This window comes from Garra rufa, chromosome 17 (assembly GCF_049309525.1).
Source record: "Garra rufa chromosome 17, GarRuf1.0, whole genome shotgun sequence".
NCBI lineage: Eukaryota > Metazoa > Chordata > Actinopteri > Cypriniformes > Cyprinidae > Garra > Garra rufa.
Genome location: NC_133377.1, coordinates 38,906,486 through 38,919,353, shown reverse-complemented (window position 1 = coordinate 38,919,353; position 12,868 = coordinate 38,906,486). Strand labels below are relative to the sequence as shown.

Below are 12,868 nucleotides of genomic sequence, written 5' to 3'. Positions count from 1 at the left end.
TGCATACTGGGACGCAGGCTTAGCCTTTTGTTATTACTACTCAGTAGTGCACCGATGGTTAATTAGAAGCTCTGCTGTGGTATAGCCTATCTGATTTGGTAATTTAACAATTAAATCTAAAGCACAGATTTCCAGCTTAGTCAGAACAGTGGGGAAAATTATGGGTACTCCTGCTCCCCTTGACAGGAGCTGTTTGAGCAAGCCATAAGCAGACAAGCTCTCTGTTAGCACACATGTGCTTTACTCAGAATATAGGTTGATGAATTCAGGGTCCCATTGTGTAGGAACAAGGGTTCCTGACCAAACAATATGTTGGGAATGAGAACGTGTTGGTTGGTGAGGGCTAAATTACATTTATGAATGTTGGTATATTTTCATAAGGTAATCAAATATCACATACACATTGTTTTTACTTCAAAAAGCGTATATATATATGGGTTTTAGACATGATTATAAAATAGATCAAGTAAGCTCAACTTTTTTTTTACCTTGTACACAAACAAATTAGCTGAAAATAAATGTGTGAATATATGCTCATTGATGGAGCCTGAAAATACGTACAAGTACTTGACTGGCCCACTAGATTTACAACTGCTCCCGTGCTACCTTCATTTCTGCAAAAACAATTACAAAAATGTTTGTGATAATGCAATAAGTTAATTTTGTTTGATGAGCATTGTGGTATGACTTAAAAGGTGCTGCAATTATGCAGAAATATTGAATGAAAACAACAAACATTCTCTAATGTCACATTAGCTAAATGGCACTTTTTATAAAGTTTTGTACAAATCCATCAACTTATTAAGTTCTTCAATCTACACAAATTTCCCCACCTGAAAAATTACAAATACTATACAAACATGAATAAAACTACACAGGCTATACAGGTTTGGCTATCTCTTGTTACCACACTACAACAGAAAATAAAAGATGGTATTTCCCTGTGTCCTTATCTGCACTCTGTTATGAGAAACCACGTGATATCATGGCAAAATCCTGGCCTTCTTTGACACGTCTGGAAAATTATTGTTGGTTTAGAGCGCCACCTAGTGGAGACTAATAGCTAGAAGAACGGCTAACATTGGCGTGTTTAGGACAAATATATAATTTTAGTTCGTTTAATGTTTAATTGAAGAGATCACAAGATGATGTCTTATTAATAGTTTGTGTTACAAAGATTAGGTCCACTTTAATGCTCTTGGTCGATTACATTTTGGCGCAAAATAAACAGCAGCCAATGCGCATGCGCTGTAATCACACAGTGAAAGCGAAAGTAAAGCTGTACCGATGTTTTGGGGAAAACCCGACGGATCTTTATCACCCCAAACAGAAAGTCTACACACAGTCATCGTTTTAATAAGCAGAGCGACGATGTCTGACACTTCGACCATATACAAGATATCTATCATCGCATTTACATTGTTTTGTTGTGGTAAGTTTTGGTAATCGAGACCACTTTGTCTTTAAAATATTAAGGTATGTGTGTGACAACTGAACGCAATTCTTATTCTCGTCTCTTACTTTGCAGCTTCCGGTTCTGCATGTCCGGTTCTGGAGTGCTGGTTTGTGCAGGAGAAACCCGGTCATGGAGGAGGTTTCTCAGTACCAATGAGTCAAGAGAAATCTCTAATGTTCATCAGAACTGAAGCCTACAGTGAAGAGAGCATATCTGCACTTCATCCTCCTGCAGACATCAGCACATCCAGGATTTACTATGTGACTGGTCAGTGACAGTATAACGTGATTTTTAGGACTTTTGTGTTGATTTGTGGACTGTATAATATGCATGTAACTATATGTAACAAGGTCTTACATCAAGTCAAAGAGGATTTGCATAATGTTATACTTTAAATAAATACTGTAATAATGTTTATTGTAATAGTTATGGTATAGTCTTGTAATATATGCTTAGTATACACTGTCAAAAATTAAAATACTCTATTTAAATGCCTTTATTACACCACTCAGATGCAAAACTACAGCCACAGATGACAGTATAATAACAAGTATTAGATATCTAAACTTTAATGGACTGTTCTCCCTTTAGATCCAGCTGGTACGTTCTGCAGTGCTCCTCTGAATCCACTGAAAGGCTCTGTGAACAAACCAAAGTGTGAGATTAACCCTTTCATGCCTCACGCCTCCATGGTCAGATGGGCATCTGCTCTCACTGACTCCGCCCAAAGTCCAGTCTACCTGCAAGCTGATTGGTTCTCAGTGGCAGCACAAGGGCTTGACGAGCAGCTGACGCTGTCCAATATCATGCGAGCGCCATCAGGTTCTAAAGAGCCAAACGGTAAAGAGCCCAAATTTCTCAAATGTTGCAGAAAAAATGATAAATATTTCATATTACTGCATACTGCCAACGTTGGCCCTGCAGAGTTTTGCTTCAACCCTAATCAAACACACCTAAACAACTTAATCAAGGTCTGAAGGGTTACTAGAAAGATACTGGCAGCGGCAGGTAAGATTTAATTAGGGTTGGAGGCTGAGCTGAACTCTGCAGGGCTGTGGCTCTCCAGAACCGGAGTTCGCCACCCCTGATATATACTATATATTTACATGATATATAATAAATAATAATTGTATAGTATATCACTTTAATTTCTTAGGAGCTAAAAGGCTTAAACTCTGCTCAACTCTTCTAATATGTGACCCTGGAACACAAAACTAATCATAAGGGTCAATTGAGATTTATACATTATCTGACCAGATTTGAAAATCTGGAATCTGAGGGTGCAAAAAAAAAAAAAAATCGAAATATTGAGAAAATCGCCTTTAAAGCGGTATAAATGAAGTTCTTAGTAATGCATATTGCTAATCAAAAATTAAGTTTTGATATATTTAAGTTTGGAAATTTACAAAATATCTGCATGGAACATGATGGAACTCAATATCCTAATGATTTTTGTCATAAAAGAAAAATTTATCAATTTGACCCATACAATGTATTGTTGGCTATTGCTAGAAATATACCCATGCTACTTATGACTGAATTTGTGATCCAGGGTCACATATATTAAGGGTCAAACACTTTCTTAACTTAATCTAGAATTTTTCCTGTTTTTCTTCAAGTCATTCTGAGTGTCTCCAGCAAAACTCCTGTGGTCCGCTCTAGACTGGGAGAACCGGTTTTGTTAGACTGTGGGTTCTGGATTGATCCGTCTTCTCCAGTTCACGGCTCTGGATTCTCTATTGAGTGGCGCTATCAGTTCAGGGGTGAAGGACGGCTGGTTCTCGCATACGACGGCAAAAACGATCGCTTTGCAGAGACATCAGAGACCGGAGCTGATATTGACATCACAGGCCTCTATGAAACAGGAAATGCATCTCTGCTTCTGGAAGAATCTCAAGTGAGACACTCAGGAACTTATATCTGCACAGTGTATCTGCCACACCTGCTGGCTCAGGTAGCTGTGGACCTGGAGATAGTTGGTAAGATGATTATATGCTTAAACTATTATGCTTATGATGCAGTAGCCACCAAGTTTATCAGCTACATTTGCTTCTTTCCAGAGCCTCCATCTCTCTCCATCTACCCGTCTCCTCTTCCTCTGCTGGTTCCTGGGCAGGTGCTGGTGGTTCAGTGTGAGGCGTCTGGTTTTGCTCCTCACACTCTGGATCTGAGCTGGGAGTTCAGGGGGGCTGATGGGACGTCCCGCTCTCTGGGTCAGGGCAGTGTAACGGGTCACAGACAGGCGTCTGATGGCACCTTCAGTCAGAGCAGCCGTCTGGAGCTGGACTCGGGGAAGCTGAGACTCGGTCGTGGTGGAGACGTCACCTGTGTAGCCAAACATGAGGGAGGAACACGACAAGCTTCTTCAACACTCAATGTGATCGGTGAGTTACACTGTCATAGATGTCTTTGAATGGGTTATCTGAAGTATTTTCTCAGATTTCAATGCATGTTCTATTAGCATTTTCAAAATAATACTTACATCAGTTTGAATGTATTGCATGTCTTGATTTGATGTTTTGTTGATCTCAGGTGTCAGTGCTCCTTCTATTGAAGACTCAATGGCGATGGTCGCTGTTGCACTTGTTCTTTATGGCATGATAAAGTTTCTTTCCTGGACATTCAGCTCTTCTGGTAAGTCAATTCAGTTTGATGACTACAATTTTTTATTTGTTTTTCCTCGTATAACTGCTTTAGAATTATTTGTTTTATAGTAAAAAAAAAAAATACACTATGTTATAGTATGTATAGGCTACAATTGTGTTTCTGAAATGGTATGCTTTAGTTCCCTTTTAAGAACAAAAATGTACAGATAATTTACTCACTCCCTTGTCATTCAAGATGTTCATGTCGGTCTTCCGCCGTAAAGAAATTATGTTTTTTGGGGGGAAAACGTTTTTGGATTTCTCTCCATATAGTGGACTTCAATGGTGCCCCTGAGTTTGATCTTCCAAAATGCAGTTTAAATGCAGCTTCAAAGGGCTCTAAGATCCCAGCTGAGCAATAAGGGTCTGATCTAGTGAAACGATTGGTAATTTTCTTTAAAAAAATAATATTTATACACCTTTTAACCACAAATGCTCATTTTGTCTAGCTCTGCGATGCACTTGCGTACTCTTGCAGTTTGGTTCAAGACAGTTAAGGGTATGTCGAAAATCTCCCTTCTCATTTTTTCCTGTAAATTCAAAATCATCCGACATCACTATTTTACCCCTTTTTTTTTTTTTTTTTTGTTACGGGCATTTTATCTTTTTTGCACGTTCACATTGTAAACACTGGGTCAGTACTTCTGCAGCAATGTAGGGTGATTTTAAATTTGTAGGAGAAAATGAGATGGGAGTTTATCGACATGCCCTAACTGTCATGAACTGGAGCGCACAGAGTACCGAGGTAAACAAGATGAGCATTTGATGTCAAAAAGGTGTATACTAATTTATTTAAGAAAATGACAGATCATTTTGTTAAATAAGATCCTTCTTCCTCGGCTGGGATTGTTTAGAGCTGCATTTAAACTGCCTTTTGAAAGTTCAAACTTATGGGCGCAATTGAAGTCCACTATATGGAGAAAAATCCTAAAATGTTTTCCTCAAAAAACTATTTCTTTACGATTGAAGAAAGAAAGACATGAACATCTTGGATGACAAGGGGATGAGTAAATTATCTGTAAATTTTGTTCTGGAAGTGAACTAATCCTAAACATTCACTAAAATGTGAATTTTATTTATGATTTGTTTGTTTGTTTTCATACAGACTCCGGCGACACAGATAAGGTAAATAACGTCATCTTTTTTGCTAAACTGCAGAAAACACTCAAAATGTTAACATTTCATTCATCTTTAGTTTTCATGTAAAACTGTCTGTTTGCTTATTGTTTGTCTCTCTCTTCTGTAGAAGGAGAAGTAAATCTGGACCTGAAGTTGATTTTAAAGGTTGAATAGAGTGAAGTCTTTGCTTCAGATTTTTAGACTGCTGTACATGTGTTTGGGTGGGTTTTGCTGTCCAAGTTTTAATTTAAAAGATTTTAATATCAGTTGTATAAAATGCTTGAAAAACAATTTGTAATGTAAAATGTAAATTGATTGTATTTTAAATACTGCAAGAGTGACGACTGAGCTTTGATAAACAGAACTTGTAAACTCAGTTGTTTACAGACATACTAGTTAGCATGGAGCTTCAAAGATGTAATGATCTATTTGTTAAGAATCATTAGGATGTTACCTGCCTTTCTGTTTCTTAATTCTTGAAGTCCCTGGAAGGAGATTAGGCAGCAGGTGTATTTTTTTTACTTTATGTTATAAACAGATCAAATAGAGGATATATGTGTGACACATCTGATCTTCCATTCAAAATCACTGTTTTATTACTTCATCTTCTCAAACTGAAGACCACGTTGCTACATTCTTTGTCATTTTTAAATGGTATTTTCTGTAACTGGTGCAAACAAAAAATAAAAAATAACTTTTTAGGTTCTAATGTCCTTATTTTCTAGGTCAAATGTGGTCCCTGTATTTGAGTGGCTTTATTGTGCGACCATGGTCTAAACATGACAAATACTGTTTATAAACCTGTATGATGTCAGAAAGGAAATTGAGGAAATGTCCCAATTTTGAACAGAAAGTGCAGAGCACAAAGAACACAAAGCCAAACAAACAGGGTGAACAGCAAAATTTAGGCATTTTATTTAAAAAGGTTACCATTTCATTAGTAAAAATTGATTTGTCAAACCAAGCAACATATGAAAATGGAATGAAATAAGCACTCTGCCGTGAATAATGTTGTCACCTTGTGGAAACATATACACTAACTGGTCAAAAGTGTGAGTTAGTATCTCTGAATGAACATAATCAGTCAAATTTCTAAGGATTTTGGGCCCAGGGTCAGTACTGATATCAAAAGCATATAAAGCTTAAACAAATCCTTCAAATCAATCATTGGCATTCTTGTTTTCCTCTTTGTCACTGAAGGGAAATATATACATTTCAAACATCTCAAAATGAACAAATGTCCATGAATGACTTTTAAAAACCTAAAAAGTAAAGGTTTTAGTTATTCACACTTTCTGTTCCCATTCCAGTACCTCAAGTCCTGTGTTTTATGTGCAGTTGCGTATGCACGAAGGACAGCACAATAAGCTGTCATAGCTGTCCATCCTCACCCCTTTTCTTCAGATACACCATATATCCAATGACACCAATGATGATCAACAGGACGACAGCAGAAACAATGATGCCAACAGGAACAGAATCTCCTGTTTGATCAGAGGAAAACATCAGATTACTCACAGACTGTGACTGGGTTATCGGCAGTACGTTTGTTTAGTTTAATAACATTTGTGACCCTGGACCACAAAACCAGTCTTAAGTAGCACAGATATATTTGGAGCAATAGCCAAAAGTACATTGTATGGTTCAAAATGATCGATTTTTCTTTTATGCCAAAAATAGTTAAGTAAAGATCATGTTCCATGAAGATATTTTGTAGATTTCCTACCATAAATATATCAAAATGTAACGTTTGATTAGTAATATGCATTGCTAAAAACTAAATTTGGACAACTTTAAAAGGTGATTTTCTCAAAATGTTGATTTTTTTTTTTGCACCCTCAGATTCTAGATTTTCAAATAGTTTCAAATAGTATATTGAACAATATTGTCCTATCCTAACAAACCATACATCAATGGAAAACATATTTATTCAGCTTTCAGACTGTATAAATCTCAATTTAAAAAAACTGACCCTTATGTCTTTGGTGGTGATTTTGTGGTCCAGGGTCACATTTCAAATGTGCAACCATATAAGAACAAGGTCTAAACATATACAGTTTACATGAGCAAAACAAATAATGTAACAGCAAGGTGATGATTATTTTTTGTTGGTCTATTATTTACTTTTAGATTATCTCCACTCTGCAGGTCAAACGAGAAATTACAATATCCTAACCTAAAATATAAATATTTTTTAAATAAACTCAGGCTGAGGTGTATGGCAGCAAACAATCTTGTGACCACACACACACACACACACACACACACACACACACACACACACACACACACACACACACACACACACACACACACACACACACACACACACTCACACTCACACTCACACTCACACTCACACTTCTCTCACCCCGGTTTGTTTTGATCTCTTTCTCTGACAGAATCTTTCTGATGGTTTGACCCTGGTGTTTCACCACACAGCTGTACTTGTTCTTCCATTTATCAGATGGTATTATGAAGGTGCTCGTCCTCTGAAAGGTCCCATCCTCATTGGGTAGAAGTTCACCAAGATCCACATCCCTACGATGTTCTTGTCCATTTCTCATCCAGGTGATTGTCTCTCCTTTGGGGTAAAAACCTGTAGCATGACATGTGACTGGAGATGAGGGAGACTTCTGCAACAGAGACACCTGAGGAGAAACTGCAGAAAGAGAAAATACAAATGATGCCAAGCCTCCAGCTGCTAAAATCATACAGAAAACAGACATGCTTGGTCTTCACTAAACATGAATGGACAACAGTAGCAGTTTCTTACAAGTTCAAGTTCATTTTATTTGTATAGCACATTTACAACAGCCACCAGGCTGACCAAAGTGCTTCACATAAAAGCAAGATTATAAAACATTCACACCAAAACAAACCCAGACATAAGTAAAAACAACCTGTTTAAACCCACTGTATTAACAGTAATCAATACACTAAAGATAAAAAAATAAGTTTTTAGCAAGGACTTAAAAACAGACAGAGAAGGTGCCGTTCTAATCTCTAAAGGCAAGGTATTCCAATGTCGTGGCCCTGCCACCGCAAATGCACGCACCCCTCTACGCTTGAGCCTAGTGTGGGAATACCAATAGAGCCTGTTCACAAGATCTTAGGCTTCTAGACAGAGAGTATAGATGAAGAAGTTCAGAGAGGTAAACATGGGCTAGGTTATGCAGGGATTTATATACAAAGAGGAAGTCTATTCTTTTTCATCCAAAAAGATTATTTGAAGTTAAGCAACTTGCTCAAGGGCAAAAATGATGATTATTAATGGCAATACCAGTTCTGAGTTTTAAACATTACAACACACCACCTTACATCTACATATAGACAGTATCTGCATTAACTCCTACTTTTATATCGATAAAAACTGATACTGCAGCACTTTTTATGTCATCGTTCTGTTGTAAAATTCCTGATTTCTAAGTCACTTTAGGTAAACGCCTCTGCTAAAATAATCTATTTAAATTAGTACTAGTCATCAAACAAGAATTCATGAGTTCTGTTTTCTTTTTTAATTATGTAATACAGAATAAATAATATAAAAAATAAAGCTGGGGTCGGGATGTTGGATGAATGGTGCTCTATAAGAAACATACAGTATGTCACAAAAGTGAGTACACCCCTCACATTTCAGCAACCTTTTTTCTCAAGGGACAATACTATAGAAATAAAACTTGGATATATTTTAGAGTAGTCAATGTGCAACTTGTATGGTAGTATACTGTCCTCTGAAAATTACTCAACATACAGTCATTATTGTCAAAATAGCTGGCAACAAAAGTGAGTACACCCCAAGTGATAACAGCAGTTTGTTTTTTAAGTATGCAAAGCCACCTTTCCTATTCAACATGTTTATGTTTTTGCTTGCTTGACAGGACCATACAAACTTGTGCATCTTGTATTAGAGAAGTTTAAATGAGGTGCTTTAAGTACAATTCTCTCATACTGACCACTGGATGTTCAACATGGCATCTCATGGCAAAGAACTCTCTGAGGATTTGAGAATTAGAATTGTTGCTCTCCACAAAGATGGCCAAGGCTATTAGAGGTTCAGTAACACCCTGAAACCACTAAGTTACACTACAGTAGTCAGGGTCATACAGAGGCTTTCCAAGATGGGTTTCATTCGGAACAGGCCTTGCAAGGGTCGATCAACGAAGTTGAGCACTCGTTCTGTGCGTCAGGTGCAGAACCGGGCTTCAAAAACAGATGCATGAGTGCTGCCAGCATTGCTTTGTAGAAGGTCAGCTTGTCAGTTTTCAGACCATACGCCACACACTGCAACAAGTTGGTTTGCATAGGCGTCGTGAGCCTCATCTGAAGCTGGCTCACAAGAAAGCCTACAAACTGTTTGCTGAAGACAACCTGTCCAAGAACATAAGAGACTATATGAGGCTTCATGAGTCTATAAGATAAACTTGTTTGGCTCAGATGGTGTCCAGCATGTGTGGCGATGCCCTGGTGAGGAGCACTAAAAAAATTGTGTCTTGCCTACAGTCAGGCATGATGGTGGTAGCATCATGGTCTGGGGCTGCATGAGTGCTGCTGGTACTGGGGAGCTGCAGTTCATTGAGAGAAACAAGGATTCCATTACGTACTGTACATTCTGAAGCAGAACATGATGCATTCCCTCCAGAAACTAGGCCGAACGGCAGTTTTCCAACACGATAATGACCCCAAACACACCACCAAGATGACAACTGCCTTGCTGAGGAAGCTGAGGGGTGGCCAAGTATGTCTTCAGACCTGAACCCCATTAAGCACCTGTAGGGCATCCTCAAGTGGAAGGTGGAGAAGCACCATGTGTCTAACATCCAGTAGCTCTGTGAGGAGTAGAAGAGAATCCCAGCAACAACCTGTGCAGCTCTGGTCAATTCCATGCCTAGGTATATAACAATGGTGCTAACACAATATATTGACACTTTGGACAACTTCACTTAGGGTGTACTTACTTATGTTGCCAGCTATTAACAATAATGGCTGTATGTTGGGTAGTTTTCAGAGGACAGTAAATCTATACTGCTATACAAGCTGCACATTGACTACTCTAAAATAAATATATCTAAATATATATTTCTGTAGAATTGTCCCTTGAGAAGATATACTAAAATGGTTGCTGAAATGTGAGGGCTGTACACACTTTTGTGATATACTATATATAATTATTTTCCACAAAGACCTTATGATTGGCAATGCTTCAAATAATCAAAGCCTAAAATAACAGAATGTGTTAATAAAAAAATGATTTAACACAACCTCTGGAGTACAATACTGTTTAGGAAAACATGCACATAATCACTCCTGAATAAAAATGGATGTACCTGTTTTCTCCAGGCTGCTCTTTCTGTACTCCACATATTTTTTCAGCCACTCAATGCACACAGTGCTGAAGTAATTTTTTCTACCCTCAAGATATGCTATGCTTATTATTCCACTTGTTCTGGGTGCTAAATCCTTGCTGCACTGGTGAAATCCATCTCATTTCTTTCAAATCCAGAGACATAAAGTCCTCTCCATCATAACCTTCCTGACGAAACCCATTTGTTACTCCAGTCTGATTATCCCACTCACAGCCGTACATCAGCTGGAATGTGTGGACACCTGAGGAACAGAGACAATCTATGTATATTGCATGAAAAACAATTCATAGAGTCACAGTCATTTTTGTCTCATTTAACAAAAAAAGAGACTACTCTTATTCTGTCAGCTAAACACTAACCATTTGCTTAAAAGTGAAGTTTGTTCTAGGGAAAAGGTCTAGCATCCTTTGTTTAACAGAGTGTTTTCACAACATCTCATCAGTCGGCCATATTGGAGGCACTGAATGTAAACAATGCCACTGAACCTAATGAAACTCACATATTTTGCAGATTATTGCTGCTGAAAATGGTCAATTATTGTCATGTTTTGGGCTGGACTAATCGGTCGGACCAGGAAAAACATTTGGAGTACTATAGACTGACAAAAGTTATGACAAATCAAAAAGAAAGTGCAAAAAAAAAAAAAAAAAACTGAGGAACAAAAGGCGTTTGTGGTTGGCAAACTGAACCAGTCAAGAATCTTGACAACATTTGTGTTTGTTCTCATCATTTCCAGTCAGGTAGGTGAAATATTAGGCTAATATCTTAATTAAAGGTTGTATCAGCGATTTCTAGGCTGAAAAACAAGGTGTCAATTTCAGCTGACCTTTCATCACGATCCGCTCGCTGCCTGCCCCATAAATTGTCTGTGAAAAAAACGCGTCTCTCTGGTCAGCCTAGGGTCCGAGATATGCCAAAAAAACAATCGGCACTACGAACCTTTCCACACATAAACAAACATTGTTCCAACCAATCAGCGTCAGGGGTTTGGTGTTGTGGACTTTCGCTCCGCCTCCCTCACATCCCTGCACCAGTAGGAAAGTCCACAACACCAAACCCCTGACGCTGATTGGTTGGAACAATGTTTGTTTATGTGTGGAAAGGTTGGTAGTGACGATTGTTTTTTTGGCATATCTCGGACCCTAGGCTGACCAGAGAGACGCGTTTTTTTCACAGACAATTTATGGGGCAGGCAGCGAGCGGATCGTGAAGAAAGGTCAGCTGAAATTGACACTTTATGTTTTAGGCTAGAAATCGCTGATACAACCTTTAATACTACTCGTACATATCTTTACCACCTATTATCTTCAGTTTGTTAAAATCTTGCACCCTTTTTTGCTTACCAAGTCCTCCTCTATATGATTTAACAGCTTCCACACACTTTTTCTCTGGTTTACACAGCATAAATTAGCAGTTTTCTTCTGTATCTAAAATGTCTAAATGAGTGTGTCTTCATGTTGAACATACCTGTTGAATGGTTGAACCGATCTTTTGCGACTTGGATGTTGTTTCTGAATACATGACGAGTTCCTGCTGCAAGCTTAGTTTGTGTGTCCCAGTATTCTGCTCCTTCCTTCTGTTTCATCCACTCTGTTTTCGGCACAACCTTCTTCGTGTTGCTGTCAAAGTATATAAACTGCTCTTCATTGACCAGACCAACAATTGTGAACTCTGGGAAGTCAATGTCTCCAGACACAGCAGTAAAGAAGTATGTCAGGGAGTGTGTACCTGTAGACCAAAAAATCTTCTTTAAATATATTTAGATAAAATTATAGGCTCCAAAACAAAACTGGACCCTACTGACCTCTATTATATGGAGAAAACAACAACAACAATAAAGAAAACAATATTCCATAGAGGAAAGAACGCCATACAGGTTTGGAATGACATGAGGGTGAGTACATTTTAATTTTTAAGTGAATTTTCCCTTTTTAGAACTAAATAACTGCAACAATCTCTGGCTACATTAGTTTTCAATATTGAATAAACAAATCCACAATGACATCAAATAAATCACACCACCACTTTCAGGTTACAAATGAAACTGACCTTGATTCTGAGACTTGTAAAGTCAATTCCAAAATATTATATTTTTAACATAAATTTATATTTGGCTATTAAATATAATTATTACTGGACTCCGTAGCTACTAAACATGGTTTTAGTGCATAGGTTTAAAACATCAAATCATACAGTTTGCTTAAACACAGTCGATTTTAAACTATTTACTCACTAGCACAGGTGAGAGCAACTTCAAGGAGCAGAAGAACTACAGACCACAT

General features: G+C 37.9%; 1 protein-coding gene and 1 pseudogene across 1 annotated transcript; one reads left to right on the top strand and one right to left on the bottom strand.

Moving 5' to 3' along the window:
* Positions 1–1,273: 1,273 nt before the first annotated feature.
* tapbp.1 (TAP binding protein (tapasin), tandem duplicate 1) lies at positions 1,274–5,929 on the top strand. The gene is made up of 8 exons (XM_073822026.1): positions 1,274–1,432; positions 1,529–1,723; positions 2,048–2,296; positions 3,076–3,435; positions 3,517–3,840; positions 3,989–4,090; positions 5,207–5,226; positions 5,348–5,929. Exons 1-8 carry the CDS (start codon positions 1,288–1,290, stop codon positions 5,357–5,359), a joined length of 1,407 nt encoding a protein of 468 aa, XP_073678127.1. The 5' UTR covers positions 1,274–1,287; the 3' UTR covers positions 5,360–5,929.
* Positions 5,930–6,111: 182 nt separating this feature from the next.
* On the bottom strand, positions 6,112–12,868 carry LOC141289229 (DLA class I histocompatibility antigen, A9/A9 alpha chain-like; annotated as a pseudogene).

What these genes read in the sequence shown, in the direction of transcription:
- tapbp.1 (XM_073822026.1), top strand. Translation starts at nt 1,288, where the DNA reads ATGTTTTGGGGAAAACCCGACGGATCTTTATCACCCCAAACAGAAAGT. An exon ending in TGTGGACCTGGAGATAGTTG is followed by an intron (nt 3,436 to 3,516) that starts GTAAGATGATTA and finishes GCTTCTTTCCAG; the next exon opens with AGCCTCCATCTCTCTCCATC. An exon ending in TTCAACACTCAATGTGATCG is followed by an intron (nt 3,841 to 3,988) that starts GTGAGTTACACT and finishes TGTTGATCTCAG; the next exon opens with GTGTCAGTGCTCCTTCTATT.